Source organism: Gouania willdenowi, chromosome 12 (assembly GCF_900634775.1).
Source record: "Gouania willdenowi chromosome 12, fGouWil2.1, whole genome shotgun sequence".
NCBI lineage: Eukaryota > Metazoa > Chordata > Actinopteri > Blenniiformes > Gobiesocidae > Gouania > Gouania willdenowi.
Window position 1 is genome coordinate 30,215,649 of NC_041055.1, and position 16,210 is coordinate 30,231,858.

The 16,210-nt window shown below is 37.2% G+C and overlaps 1 protein-coding gene and 1 pseudogene across 1 annotated transcript; one reads left to right on the forward strand and one right to left on the reverse strand.

Annotated features, from left to right (window-relative positions):
• Positions 1-1,613: 1,613 nt before the first annotated feature.
• dipk1b (divergent protein kinase domain 1B) lies at positions 1,614-9,176 on the reverse strand. The gene is made up of 5 exons (XM_028462902.1): positions 8,653-9,176; positions 6,631-6,765; positions 4,637-4,744; positions 4,341-4,517; positions 1,614-3,454 (listed from the first exon to the last, which is right to left on the reverse strand). Exons 1-5 carry the CDS (start codon positions 8,719-8,721, stop codon positions 2,642-2,644), a joined length of 1,302 nt encoding a protein of 433 aa, XP_028318703.1. The 5' UTR covers positions 8,722-9,176; the 3' UTR covers positions 1,614-2,641.
• A 4,299-nt stretch (positions 9,177-13,475) lies between these two features.
• Positions 13,476-15,007, forward strand: LOC114472952 (peptidyl-prolyl cis-trans isomerase FKBP8 pseudogene; annotated as a pseudogene).
• Positions 15,008-16,210: the final 1,203 nt, after the last annotated feature.

Genomic DNA, 16,210 nt, shown 5'->3' on the forward strand with positions numbered 1-16,210 from the left:
GATTTCACTACGGAAGTGCTACAACATGTCAACCCAATACATATAACTTTTATTCAAAAATTATAGAATTAATAAAACTTAACATCTATTAAGTCAACTACCTAAATGTATTTGTTTATGTATTTTTTATTTTTGTGTGTATGCATTTTCTTAGTGTTATTTAGATGTGTTTTATTTTCATGTGTGTGTATGTTTACATCTTAAAGCACTTACTTACTTTGCACTGCTCTTCTCTGTATGAAATTTGCGAAACAAATAAAATTTGTTTTCATTGCTTGAATTTAAAAACTAAAGGGCAGCAGATCATATTGTCCATTATTAGATCCTGAGTTCTAAACCATAAAAATCGACAAAATCTGCTAAATAAACTGATTCAAAAAAACAAAACACAAATTTAAAGAAAAAAAATTGCATTTTATTTCCCTCCATATATCAAAGATTATGTGTGCATTTTGTCTCCTGATTTTATGAGTGTTTATTTTTTAGCCTTTATTTTGAATTTTATGTGATTATTTGGCTTTGTTCCCTCATTATACCTTTAACGTTTTTTGTTTGTTTTTTTCTTTAACGTGTGTTTAATAAATAAATAAATAAATAGTGATATTTGACACTCAAATTGTATACAATTGTTGGAATTAAATTGTCACTATTCTGTTTTAAACATGATTATGTTATCTATATTGCTATTGTGACTTAATGTATCATCAAAAGCTTCTTATTAAAATATTTTATTTATTTTTTGTTTTTCAGTGTTTTTTTAAATGAGGCTTTTTATCTTAAAGTTCAACTCCAAAGTCTAGTCTCCATATGTTTTTAAAGTTAATATTAAATTCATTTGCAGTGTGTAAATAGTCCTGTGTTTAATTTGTATAAGTAGGGCAGTATTATTTGTTTAAATAAAAAGCCTTACCTTGAAGAAAAAAAAAAAAAAAAGGTATTTTGTCCTCTTTTTAAAATGAAGTCAGTTCAAGAATTGAAGGCCAATATATTGAATAGCATGCAAAGTATTGTGGATATTATCATATATTATACATAGTGTGTACATGTACTGTCGATAGATTGAGTAGTTCCTCCTGTTTTCTTTTAGGTGTTCGTCATTTCTTGATTACCTTTCCTGTACTATCTAAAGAGTGTTTGTTCACAGTGTTTATGTTTGTTAACTCTTTGATTTCTTTGATTCTACTAATTTCTCTAGTTCTCTCCTTGTGTCTATGTTTCCAGTTCAGACGTTTGTTTCTTTGTGTTTTCCTCCTTAACGTGAATACTTTTGTATCTGTTCTTGTAGAACCAGCTCACAGTTTCAGTATGTGAAGATGAAAAGGTGTAATTTTAAAACTAATTATATGGCTTTTGAGTCAAATGTTCCTGATCTAGCGAGTTTATTCAAACCTAAATGTTCAGTTCTATTCTCTCCATACTTGCCGGAAACACACATCCTGTAAAAGGGAGTTTTTCCTTTCCATCCTTTCCTTGCTCAATTTTTTTTTCTATAACTACATTGTTTAAAATTCTCATACATTCCAAAAAACATCCAGCACCTCCTAAAGAAACCTACAAGAAAACAAACACTTTTATTTACATAAATATACAGAAGAGTTATGGGTATTGTCCTGAGATTATCATGTGCTGATAGTCTTTCTCAAATGATGGCATTACAAAGTTTATTATTGTTGTTTGTGCATCGATTCAAAGCCTCTTGTTAAAACAGTCAAAACTAGAAACACACAAATACCCACAACCTTGAGCATTTGGTGGAACTGTTTTAAAAAAACAAAAAGCGCCTTTGTTCAAGAACTTATTCTTTCGTAAACGGGAGCTTCAGTTGATCGCTTTGGACAAATTTTGATGAAAAAAATGATTTATGGCAAATTAAGAATAAAGTAGAAATGTTAAGATTCAAGTCGAGATTTAAAAAATTTAATTAAAAATTCAGTATCAGGATAAAAGTGAAGGTTGGCTAATAAAGTCAAATCTACAGAAGATAATGAGGGCCAATTCACAGTATATAACAAACAGCAGATTGTGGCCATGTATTGATGAATACGTTAAACTATGCTTTGAAGTTGGGCTTAATAACAAAGCAAGTCTTTCTTTTTTCGCTCATGAACACAGCGTTTTGATCTCTTTAAGAACTTTGAAGAGATACTGCCCAAAAACTTTATCAGTTCAGAAGGAAAAAAACAGTCAAGTTTGGAATAAGTGGAGCATTTAGTCCATCTGTGGCTATTGAGGAGCTACGGAAACATATTAGGGCCAGTTTGGATGGAGACTGTTAAAGTATATGGTGAAATGGCCCTAGTCAGCTTCCATGCATTTGATATTGTTTATTTTCAAAATTTCGACTTTAATTTCAACATTATATTTCAACTTTTTTCTCAACAATTCAATTTTAAGCTTGACATTTTGACTTTATTCTCAACATTTCTACTTTATTCTCAATATTTTGATTGTAATCTCAACATTTTGACTTTATTCTCGACATTTCTACTTTATTCTCAACATTTTCATTTTAATCTCAACATTCGATTAAACCTTTTTCTCGAAATTTACACTTTGTCGACATTTCAAATTTTTCCTTGATTTGCCCAAAATTATTTCGTGCATCAAAATTGGCCGTAATCTGCTTTTGTACTTCCTAATTTTAGGAGTACTGCGTGTTCGAGATTTTCTTCCAGAGTAAAGTCTTCAAGTTGTTCAGGACCAATGAGTGGTGGACTTCCATTTGACTTGCCAAACCACTGAGCGTCACGCAGGTTCGCAGCTGCTTCTCTAGATCTCCTCGGAGGTCTGACGGCGCACCAAACAGCAAATAATCCTGTAGCAGCATGCACACTTTGGCCAGATTAGGTTGCAGGACCTCCGTGTTGCACTGCTTCACCAGACGATCGCACGTGGCCGTGCAATCCTTGCCGTAGGTGCAGTCTGCGTTGGTCTCGCATCGCTTTCCTTTCAGGAACCCACGCACAAACGCTTCGGAGGCCACGTTGCGTAGATTAGCCATTTTGCAATCGTACTTAGCGTTGTAGCCCACGTGGTAGGGATTAGCGTCGCATATGAGGAAACTCCCGTAGGAACCGTGGAAAACCTCCTCGACGAATTCCAGAAGGCCGATGGTAATGCGAGCCCTGCGAGGCCAGGTCGGAGCGAGCCAGTGGTTGAAGCTCGTGCTCAGAGTCTCCGGGACCAGAGCCTGTAGATAAAGAGGCACCTGTAGTGGGTAGAGGGAGCTGTGGCTCACTCGCTCCGTCACGTATAAGTCACCGCAGAAGCCCAGCAGTTTGGGAGTGTGCTCCTTCTCCTCCAGCGCCACCATCAGGACGAACTCGTTAATCTGCAGTAGAGCCCAGATGGATTTGGCTTCAGCGAGTGACACTTTACCATCGGAGTTTACGTCAGCAAGATTTATGACCCTGTCCACCAGGGTGTTCAGTGATGGCTGGTCCCCAAGGTTAACCTGTGGGAAGAAGGTTTATTTAAAGATTATCATGTCATAGTTACAAGATTCTTTGATAAACTCCAGAAAGAAAGATCAAAAACCTTGATCTATGAAATCGCTATCATTGCTCTGCTGTTTTTAGGGACCTATGCTAGAAATTTAGATTTAATAATTGTACTTTCAGCAGCTAGAAAATGTCTCTTGTTGTATTTGTAGATGGTTTATTGACAGAAACATCCAACAAGGTGGGTTCCATTAGTCCATCATCATCAATTGATTAGATTATTAGTGATAGAACAAAGTATCTAAGAATCTGGTTTTACGACTGAGATACTGAATTTAACAGTGTGTTGACATGCTCTGGTGTCTGAAGTTAGCAAATAGTCAAGGACTGTTGAAGACATACAAACCATGAGGATAATAGTCCTTTTGGGTGGGAGTTTTGGTTAAAAAAAAGAAATTTAGCTCGGCATCTTTAACTTTTCCTGGTTATTTAGAGCAACCAAAAGCAGCACAAGTTGTGATTTTGACCTAAAAAGCTGCTAAATGATCTAAAAATCAGGCTGAATGCTTCATTCCAATAGAAAACAATGGGATGTTTACAGGAAGTGGGGCCGTGTGACATCATCAATCACGTGATTTCAAGAAGGAGGAACACAGGCTCTAAAACTGTAAAGTAGTCCCATTTTTAAAATGCGATTAAATTAATATCGAAGATCCCTTTAAAAAAGTGTTAACGTGTGATGTCCCTCCACATGTTCCAACATAAAAAAAACAGTAATCTGTTTTTTTTTTTTTTTCCATGAGGAAAACAGTAATCTGTTGAGGAAAATGAGGAAATGAGGAAAACAGTAGTCTGTTTTTTTTCCTGCACATGTCACTGAATGTAGTTGAGTTGAGAGACCTTGAGAAAATCATGCAGCATCTCCTTAAACTCATCCATCGAGGTTCCACGCGTTGGTTTGTCAAATAAACTTATTTCCTGATGCAAAATCGAGTCTGGAGCGCCATCGATTTTCACTGGATCTTCAGTGTTACACTTAATAACAACAGGTCTCTCCTTCCACAGTCCAACGTAAACCTGCGACAAAAAAAAAAAGATCAAATAAAAACCTAAAAACTGCAGAGTTTGAGCTTGAAACATGCGATAAATAAGTATTTCTAGCGTATCTACAGTGAGTGAGTCTGTGTTTATTTGACCTGGTGTGTAGAGGAGGTGGACATGCAGTGATGAAAGGTAAGTGTCCTCTGATCACACAGTTCCTTACAGGAGGAGCCGGATATTATTCCCCGTTTGTAGTGATCGCACTGTGATAACATACAAAAAAACACATTAGCTACACAGGAAACTGGAACAAGTTTGTGAATATTTGTGCATCCAGGTTGTGGTGGTAATATATTACTGACATTTATTGCAGATTATTTATTTATGAAAAGGCATCTGGATTTTCAACAGACGTAATTTATGTGTTGATGACGTTTCGTTAAAGAGTTATTGATTTGGAAGTCTGAATCTGTGAATATCTGCCAACTTTACCGACCAGTGTTACGGTCCAAATAGTATCCAGATAAACAGGTGACTCTACGGACTTTTGCTCCCGGACGAAAAAGGAGCAACGCATAAGTCACGTTATTATTAATACATAAATAAATCAAAACCAAAAAAATGGATGTTACCTAAAACAAGCACATGATATGTGGAATCAGTGGTGGTGTAATGAATCTACTGGTGCTCCACGTTTCTTGTGATCAACTTCCGTGTGTGTTGACGGCTGCTGTTAGCGGTATTCATAACGTGCAAAATAAACATTTTAACTGCCCTCAAAAAAGCTGAAATTGTTTTTGCAAAAGTGTCAAATGGTAGAAGTTCTAACATCTACTGTTCCTCAGATCAGCCTCACAGTCAATAGTCACCTGGTTATCTGGATACTATTTGGACCGTAACACCGCAAAACAAAACATAAACGTGAGCAGCTTTTTACGAGCTAAAACATCCACAGACTGAATGAAAACATGAGCAGAACCAGAAAACTGCTGAAATAAATCCTAAACAGTCCTATTGTGTGAGGAGACCTGGTCCAGGACCTGGGGAGGGAAACCAGGTGTAGGGGACTTCAGTTATCGCTCTAATTTCCCTGTAAATTTCCAAAAACCACACAAACAGAAGAAGTTTTAAAAAAATTTAAAAACAAAACAGAAAAATGCTGCTTATTTGGTTTTTGGTTTCTCTGTATTTATGTTTTGGTTTTAAATCAGTAAAAAAAAAATAACCACACTGTTAATTTGTTATTTTGATTTGGTTTTAAAACGGAATGACCAAAGAAAGAACTGTACACAGATTCTGTTGTAACATACTGTGTGGAAGTTTTAGTCCACGCTTGCTGCTTTGTTTAATCTGTAATTATTATTATTATGTCATACTTGTTCTCTTTTGCCATGGTTGTATTCTCTCTGTTTTTAACACCTGTTACATTATAGGGTGCTCTTTAAAATAAGGCCAGGGACACCAGATGAAAACTAGCTTCTTTTGGCTAAATCTGGCTCATTTACAGCATGTCTGTTTATTACTGTGCATTGTCCCTTTTAAATAATCAATACATTCAAATTCAAATTCAAATGGGGCTCTGGCCCCAAGGTTGAGAACCCCTGAACTATGGTACGGTGGCCATTGAGAGCTGTAAATAGGCTCCAGCAGGTAGCGTGACCCTGAACAGGAACAAGCGGGTCAGACGATGAATGAATGAATGAATCCTGCTGCTAGTGGTGCTACTTTCAGTGCTGAACATTCCATGTCACGCATGTGTTGGTCGAGTATTAATAACATCAAAGTCACGCTTGATCCTGATGACCTGAGAGAGGATATATCCTCTGGTGGATGTCAGAAAAGGATGAAATAGAACGGCTGACCATGCGTGTTCACTGGCAGAGACATTCAATCCCACACACTGCTGTGTTTCTATTACGTAGGAGTTGAAAATATTGTATTTTACAGCTTATTTAAGACGTGGGTCAAAACTGACCCGTTATCATTAGTGATGCTAACAGAAAGCTAACACAAGAGGAAGGTTACGTTTTATAGGCTTATTTAATAAAGGCGCAGTAATTGTGATTAATTGTAATTGAATTTCAGTAATTGAGAACTATTTTACAGACATTATGCATCACCAATGTTTGATTAAACCTGGAATACTTACAATAACCATTTGGCACACGTGTCCACGACAGAGTTCAGAGTAAGAGGCGTACTGCATGTACACAATCCAGCTGACCACCAGGATGCCCAGCCACGCCAGGAGAAGGTATTTGACCTTAATGGCTGGGAGTCGACCCTTTGAAACAGAAGAAAAAACAAACAAGAACAACAATTATGATCAGCGTAAAAAAGAAAAGGAACCAAACCTGGGGAGAACATTTTTCAAGGATCCGTTTAAAATCCTCACCTCAATTAAACACAATGTAATACCATATATAACATAAAATGTGTTTAAAGTATGAACAAAAAACTAAATATGTGCATGTTTGTAATGATACGACATGATTTATAGTTTAAATATATATATATTATGGAACCCCAGCAGACAGCTTGAGTATGGGGAAAGATTTGTCTCAAAAATATTCACAAATACATCCGCAATTTTCACAGGTATTTTTTCAAATTTTCACGTGTTTTTCAGATTTTCACGTGAATGAATCTATATACAAACGTCACAAAATTCTTGCCAACCACAATGTGTGTAACATATACAATAGTGCATAAAGGATTAGTAATATAAATGATAATGTTGACGACAAAAATTTACATCGATGCGTCGATTAATGTAAATTCATGCTAAAATCAGGCCGATGAACACTTTCTGCTTTAGTTTTGCTGCAGTACCATACATGACCTGCTGGGTGCAGTGTTGATTCACCTAAAGTCTCAAAAGTTTGGGACCATTTCACTGAAAACTTATACTTCACACCTGAAGTAGAACTAACATCTGTGACATGAAACTAACAGTAATATGTTAGAATCAAAGCAGTCGAAATGTATCCTATTAAAAAAACTCAATTATGTAACCTTAAAAGGAAGACGAAGGTCACATGACTCGAGCGCCAAAAAATAACTTGTGTTATTAAAAGAACAACAAATTAACTCATATACATTTTCTACAGTCACTGTGTATCATGGCACTTAAAATATTTGTATATCATGTACATTAATTATGAATTGTATTTTTTCGAATTAATTTGAAAACCCTGTAATGAAAACTTTTGACCACTAGGGGGCAATGCCTCCCTGCCACTGCAAATTTACGTCCGCTCACCGTTTGATGGGTTACTCTGCACGTGTTTCAAACGCCTGGTGAGCGCTTCCAGACTAATCGCCTGTATTAATTAAACATTGAATAATACAAGGAGATTAGAATGAATTCCAGGCTAATAAAACAGTGTCTGTACAAAGTATATATGAATTAATTTGTTGTTCTTTCAAAAATACAAGTTATTTTTTGGCGCTCGAGTCATGTGACCATCTTCTTCCTGTCTTTAATTTGGTTCTTCTTCTTCAACACTGCACCCAGCAGTTCATGTATGGTACTGCAGCAAAAATTAAGCAGAAAGCGGCCACCGACCTGATGTTATCATGAGTATACTACATTAAATGACGAGTACCCTTGCCTAACGCCCAATGAGAGCTGGAGATATGCACCAGGTGACCCCTGTGACCCTGAAAAAAGGAGCAAGCGGGTCAGAAAATGATGGATGGATGAAGAACGCATTGATGCAAATGCATTTTGTAGTCAACATTATCAATTGTGTTATATGTTACACACATTGTGGCTCGAATCTAGAGACTGTCCAGGGCCGGCCCTCCCGACAGGCAACACAGGCGGCCGCCTATGGCGCCATCTGCTGGAGGGGCGCCAAATTGCACCCACTCAAAAAAATAAAAATAAAAAAGGTATAATAAACGTGAAACACACCATTTAAAATCATTGTAAATGCTTTCTCTTAATTGAATATACATTTTAAAAATCTGTAACTATATCTGCTAATCTTCTGCTCATATTTATATTTATTTTAATTATTGTTCTATTCTATATAATTCTATTGTGTTGTTTGCACATTGTGTTACTGAAACCAAACCTTAGTTTGAGAACAGTCCTCTGTGACGTGGCTATGCGGTGCATCTAGCAGTGATTTTAATAGAATCCCATTGTGCACAGCACACCTACCTGCAGGCCTTTGGACAGAGGACAGAACAGCATCATGTGGACCACCCTCCGCAGTGTCCGAGGCATCATCAGCGGCTCAGTGTGAGTGGATGGAGGCAGTGGAGAGAGAATAAAGCCAATAATGTCCCTCTGATCACATCCTCACACGCATTTCAGCACCACCCGCAATTCTTTCAGATTAACAATCAAATAACACGTCTGCTGCTGCTGCAGTCCACGATTCATCCAACGATCCAACAAAGATCAAAGTGCGCGTCCTTGACTAGATTTTCAGTCAAAAACGGGCCAGAAAAACCCCCACAGCTTAAAGACCTACATCCTATCGCTTCTTTTTAGAATCATGATCATAAACCGAGGATGATTAGTTCCATCCAGGTTATAAAGAAGTAGAAGGACCGGGTGTCAGTGGATTCTAGGACCGGGTAAAGACGCACCAGCCTCGGTCTGTGCCAGTAGATACAGACCGCTGAGCTCTGCTTAAAGGCAACGCGTCCTTTTTAATGTCGCCGACGCAAAATGCAGAGAACGAGCTTCCTGTCCGCGTGCGTGAAGACGAGCCAAGTGAGGCAAAGGAGTAAAGCAGCAGCACCCCAGGGTGCCCTAGCAGGAGGAGGGGAGGGTGCTGCAAAAACACTCAGTCAACTATGATTATCACCTGAAATGATGCACGACTTATACTAATACATAAAAATATAAACATATACATTTTATATCGCGCTTTTTTTTTGCGACTCAAAGCCACTTTACAGAATACAGAAAAATAAAAAAATAAACAATAAAAGTTTAAAAAGGTGGGTTTAAAAGTTCTGTAATGAGTCCATTATTATTATTGTTTGTTAAAAATAGAACTATCTCCCACTCTTGGGGTTAGCAAACCAAGTTTAAAGTACACTTTCATCTAAGTAAACAAGCCGGCCATGTTTGCTCTCAATACAGAAATAAATGTATCTTGTTTCAAATGCTTTCTAAGCTCAGAAAAAAATTAGTCTGAAAAACAGGGGGAAAAATGAGCAAAAAAATTAAAAAAAAAATTGTCAGAAAAAATGAAATTATCACAGAAAACAGAAAAGAATTGCATGAAAAACAGAAGAAAAAAAGGGAAAAACACTAGCACGGAAAACAGAAAAAAGTAGTCAAAAATGGTACGACAAACAGTGAAAAAATTAACAAAAAATAAATTACTCCTAAAGTCTGAACACAAAAAAATTACTCAGAATTTCTTTTTTTTTCTTCAAGTGATGCAATATGCTTCTGTTTGAAATACAGTATATTAGGCTTTCATGATAAAAAAAAACAAAAAAAAAACCTTGTATTGTTTATTGTTGTGAATTACATAAATACACATTTAAGGAAATGAGTGTTTTTCTTCTTTTTTAATGTAATATCTTTATGTAGGTCAAACAGTCAAACATTGTTTTGGGTAGTACATGTGAGTGACATATATAACATTCTGTCAACTGGACCTTCCATGCTGTGGTTGGTGGGTGGGTAGGTGGGATCAATGTGTGACAGAGGGACATGATCACATTCACTATTCACTGTACAGTCTTATCTTAGTGCTGTATGTAACATTACTGGTGGTGTTACTTTGAGGGTCAGTGACTATCAAGGCTATTGTCTGCATCTGTAGGGACGAGGAAACGCTGAAAAACTCTAATAGAACCATTTTCAAGTCCATGTACATCCATCGTATGAATGTAGTGTGTGAGTGAGTGTTGGTGGTGGTCAGAGGGACCGATGGTTCACTATGGTAGCCTCACTTCTGTCAGTCTGCCCCAGGGCAGCTGTGGCTACAATAGTAGCTTACCACCACTGTGTGTGGAGTGAAAGAATGATGCACATCAATGTAAAGAGCTTTGAGTGTCTATGAAAAGCATTAAATAAAATCTATCCATGGCTCTATCGGTGGTATCCATGAAGTTACCGTAGTATTGTAGTTGTTGTTAATGAATTCAACCAGGACTCTAAGCTATGCTTTATGACGACTGTGTCCTCTAGAACTAAAGTATCATCTTTACCTGTCCATCACTCATGTTAAAGTTGTGCCGTCTAGCAAACAAATCTTTAATATTTTTATGTTTTGAATCGTTTTCAAAGTAAAAATCAATAAACAGATGAATATCCAGCACTGTGGATGATGTCATTGTGATAAACTCTGACCCAGAACCAGTCTCTGTAACTCACAGTGTGAGATAATAAGTAAGTTGCACTACGAGATCATTAAGTCACAGTTAGAGATCTTTTTTTTTTTTTTTATCCATGTCACCTCCAGGGCTCCATATGTATTAGTGAATATTTTTGAGACAAATCTCTTCCATATAATGAATGGGTTTTTTTTTAGCTTGTGTTGGTTAAAGCTGTTTATAAATCACCACCAGAAAATAACACTATTTTAATAAATAGTTTCTTTGTGCAATACTTCTGTGAACTGTAATTGTGTAAATTAATGCGTGTTCGTTACAAAAATTTAAGTAAGATTATATTAAATCTGGAAGTTTTGCATCTTTTCACATAATGAAATATAGTAAAACATTGTAGTCACTAGTATTTAAATTAAAAATAATATTTGATGAGCCAACTCACCACTATCTATCTATCTTTAATCTGTATCTTGTTTTTGTGCAATGATTTACTATAATAATATTAATTATTAAGATATTTAAATTAGCTTTTATTTACTTGTTTGTGTTCTTTTATATGTGTATGTGAAACTCTTTTATCACAAGTAAATAAAATGTCAAAAAAGTTATTTTGCTCATGTTTTCTCCTTATGTAAAGCATCTTTGTGGATATGGTGAAGACCACTATGTAAGTGTTAGAAATTATTCTGATAATAATAATATAACAATAATGTAAATGTCAAATACGTGGTATAAAAAATATAAGAGGTCCAAAAGAAAATCTGGCCTAGGGCACCAGAGAGACTAGGGTCGACAATACCCGTCATTCTTTGGTTATTTCGTTAAGATCTTAATTTCTGGCATGACATTTCAACCAAAAACTTAAAAAGTGTATCTGCAGAAAATCCAACATGACATGACATCAGCTAATTGCTGTCGCTCTCCCAGCAATACAGTTAAAGTCACGTCTTTAGCCAACCAGACGCATGGAGAACGTCATTTCCGCTTTTTCTTCCGACGACAATGAGGTGGATAATGAACCACTTTTTCTTTTTGTGCTCAATGTTCATGTATTTTGTGATGACATGAACATCATGACATTTCTAGATGGTAGATAGTACAGAGATAGAGAGCGGAAAAAAGGCAATCGCCAGTGGGGCGTTTACTATCCGTCGGGACGGTGGGACATTAGCCGATTATAGCCGATACAAACCATGGGATGCAGCCACAGAGGCTTTTATTTTCTATAATAACCCCATGGAATCAGCTGTACGTTCCAGCCAACACCGATGTTTCGTTGATGATAACCGAGACGAGTAGGTCCCCTATGAGCCCCCAGCCTCGGAAGCGAGACGGCGGGTGCGAGCTGGCTGGGTGGGGGGCTCTATCGGTGGTGTGCTTCCCTTGGTGACATCGTCAATGCACAATGCTGTAAAGTGCCATTCATATTGTAACAGACTAGGTCCTATGTTACTGAGTTATGTTCCACGTGTAGTTTATTCAATGTTTAACACGTGTTGTGGTTTCCCATGGCATTTGAAGCATCGTTACGTGCAGCTTTCTCTGCCAATGTTCGCCTCTGTTTACATGTGTTCTGCGCGTTGATTGGCTGGGAGGCTGGGGAAGGGTGGGCGTCAGCAGAGAATGAGGGGTACACGATGTTTTAAGGACTTCCATTAAAGGCTCAAAATCTTTGATAACAGCTCGAGTCACGTCATTACATTACAGTATAAAACATACGGCTTCACTAACATTACATTTTCACATTGTTCTGCGGCCACGAGAATGAGACCTCTGATGTAGAGGATGTTCTCAGTCACAGCTTCTCTCTGTGGTATGACACTGACACTATTTAATAAGAGCGTTTTTAGCCATGAATATAATGAAAAAAGGGAATGGACGGAGGCAAAAACATGCTGACATTAACACGGACACATGGACTTATCACACACATGGAGATCAGCAAACGGAACAGGTTTCATCAGACGGGTGATACTAAGACCCGGACATGCGTCCCCATACTGCTGCACAGGCTGTAATATCACCAAGTTTATCATTGTAACCATTTTTAGAGCTACTATCTTTATCAGGAAGCAACTATTTATTCCTGGTTTTTGTTTTACAGAGTTTTACTGGACTTTATTTACTGGTGATCAGTTTCTATCTCTTCTGCTCCGTGGACAAAAGTGAGTTACTGTTGAGCTGTTGCTTCAATACAACAATCAAAATAAAGGTGAAAACACTTCTCATGTGTGGTCTTCTGTGTTACAGCCGACAATAACATGTTGGTTGTGTGTTTTTCCCAATAGACGTGATACGTCATGTTCGCCCCCTGTCCAATCACAGCCTTCCCAACCCCCAGACCTAAAGTGGAATTAAATAAAGCTGAATGAACCGGTTTTCCATGTAAACCTCAGTTCTGGAATTACTATTACCATGTAAACATGAAGCAGAATGATTTAATGCAGAATAACTCATTCTGAATTAAAAAAAAACATCACGTAACCGTGGCAACTGAGGAGTTTAGAACAACCGTTGACAAAAGGCAGAACTTGAAAGACTTAACTTGAAAGGCAGAACTTGAAAGGCAGAACTTGAAAGATAGAACTTGAAAGGCAGAACTTGAAAGGCAGAACTTGAAAGGCAGAACTTGAAAGATAGAACTTGAAAGGCAGAGCTCATAGAGCAGATACTTCCTCAGGAGAAAAAACACAGACAGAGTGTGAAAGCCCAAAGCTGCAGATAGGAGAGAATAGGAAACAGCTGGAACAGCCCCTGATTCAAAGAAAGACTGATACGTCCCAGAATTAACATCCTTCCCTAAGCTGTTCTTAAACGGTAAGTCTCATACCATCTTTTGGCACAGAGGACAATCTAACAAGTCAATTATGATTACAGTGACCAGCAATTTTTCCCATTACAATTGAATCACAATTTATTTATTTTTTGCCTCAGAAATCCAATTACAATTACATTACGTTCTCATTTACTTTACAATTATTCAGAAATACTCAACCTGAAATAGATAACCTAATAAAAGTTAACCTTTCTCTTGTGTTAGCTTTCTGTTAGCATCTCATATGATAACAAGTCTTAAGTCAGTTGTAAAATACACTTTTAAAATGGTAAAATGTGGGAAAGCTTGATATAAACATTTTAATAATTGTTAACTACATATATGTAGAACAAATAATTGACTTTTTTATAGAATTTTGAAGGCAATTACAATGACAAAGTAAATTATCTGAACTCAACTAGAATTTAATGAGATTATGACAGCACCAGATTTTTAAAATTACAATTACAATTATAACTACACCATCTTTGTAATTAATTATCAATTACATGATTACAATTATTACTGACCCCAACCCTGCTCAGAAGCTGCCAGCTAATAATGGTAATCTATTTATAATATGTTTTCTTGTGTTTCAGGTTGTTTACAAAGCAGTGACAGTGCACCAGTCGTGAAGAGTGGGAATAAGATTGTCATGGATCAGTCCATGAGGAGAGAAACTGACCCCCAACCACCTGCTGATGAGTGGTTAGATATCTTTGGAAGTAATCTGCTAATGAAAAAGGTGCTGCAGGCTGGAGGAGGAAGAGACAGTTGGCCACATCTTGGACAGATTGTGAAGATTAATCTAAAAACACGTCTGTTGGATGGGACGCTGGTCGAGGAGCTGTCGGAGTTGTCGTTCACTCTGGGAGCTGGAGAAGTGATCCGGGCACTGGATGTGGCGGTGCAACTCATGGGAATGGGAGAGAAGGCGATCATCCAGGTTCCGTCAAAGGCTGAGTTTGAAGTTACGCTGCTGGAAGCTACTGATGCTCCAGGCCTGAAGCTGCTGCCCCCCACTGAGATTGATCTGGCCACCTGCAAGAGGGAGCAAGGAAATGTTCTTGATCAGCGCAGAGACCTGAAGCCACTCAACAACACGATCCGCGATGAGGTCTCCACGGTGATGAAGAAGCACAGTGAGGATGATGAGAAGATGTTGGAGAACCCGTCCAGCACCCACAAACACCAGGCCATGGATGAGAAGATGTTGGAGAACCCGTCCAGCACCCACAAACATCAGGCCATGGATGAGAAGATGTTGGAGAACCCGTCCAGCACCCACAAACATCAGGCCAAGTCAGCATGGGGTTTGAGCTGGAAGTGGCTGCTTGGTGCCACTGCAGTAGCCATTGGAGGCATCGCTCTGTCTGTGGCCATCTGTGCTAGAAAGTGATTGAAGAACTGTCGTAACGACACGACTTAAACACTGGAGCACATCTGGCAGAGCATTCTGACCATGTGGTCTATGAGGGTGAAAATATTTATCAGTTTATGACCTCCTCACTGTCACTGTTCTCTGCTATGTTTGTGTGACAAATGATGTCATCATTCTCTGAATTATTAATATGAATATGTTTGTTTGCCAGGAGTGCATCTTAAATTGAGGTTCAATAAAAGTTTAAATGTAAAAAAAAAAAACAATGTGTACATTTTTATTTTACAAGCATCTATTCACATAGGTTACAAGCATGATGATGATAAATACAGGGTGACTACAGGTAAGAAGAATACAAGAATATATATTTATGACTTTTTAATACCACCTTAAGAAAATTTAAGACCAAACTTACGATGGAAATACAGACCAAAGCGAAAATATATTGTTTTACAATTAAAGGCATTGATGACAGTTAATATAATGTACAATAAAGAAAAATGAAAAGAATCAGTTGTTTAAGAACATTATCCAAATGTGTTTATTAATGTGGAAAGAAAACAAAAATATCAACATTGTCTAAAATGATATTTATTGTAACACAATTCTTACAACATTTAATACCAGTAAACAATAACCAGAAATCAAAACTGACTGGAACCTGTGAGCAAACCAAACACCAAAGTGCTTTTATCAGATCCTTCACTGTGTAATGCCATTTGTGGAGCTTTGATCTAAAATTAGGACTTCTAAGAAAATGTCAATAACTTGACTAAAACTGACTTTTGAAGGAAAAAATAAATTATCAACCAATACAAATATTTCCATCAAAGAAGCCACTATACCATACTATTTGCTTATATGAATTGTCACTGACCAACCCCTATTAACAGCTTCATTTCTGTCCTGGCTAATGAAACCTTATATTTCTATTATGGGCCCACCTTAGACATAACAATGTGAACACACAATTTTCATATGAAATGTTGTGAAAACAGAAATACTGATGCACTTTTTTTCACTGTAAATAAATACACTTGACTGCATTTTTGGAAACTTGGACTACTTTTTAAGGCTACACATGAGGCCATTCTTACAATAATGTTATGTTATGGCTAAAGGACACATATGAGGACAGGAGTGGATTGTTCTGTTAAATAACATTGTATTTATTATAAAATGTGCTACATAGATTTACTCCTGCACGGAGGAAGAGAAGCA

Excerpts from the sequence above, each read along its gene's own strand:
- dipk1b (XM_028462902.1), bottom strand. The coding sequence starts at position 8,721 with ATGATGCCTCGGACACTGCGGAGGGTGGTCCACATGATGCTGTTCTGT. Across the intron at positions 6,766-8,652 it reads CTCTGTCCAAAGGCCTGCAG|GGTCGACTCCCAGCCATTAA; the intron begins GTAGGTGTGCTG and ends TCTGTTTCAAAG. Across the intron at positions 4,745-6,630 it reads ACGTGTGCCAAATGGTTATT|TGCGATCACTACAAACGGGG; the intron begins GTAAGTATTCCA and ends ATGTTATCACAG.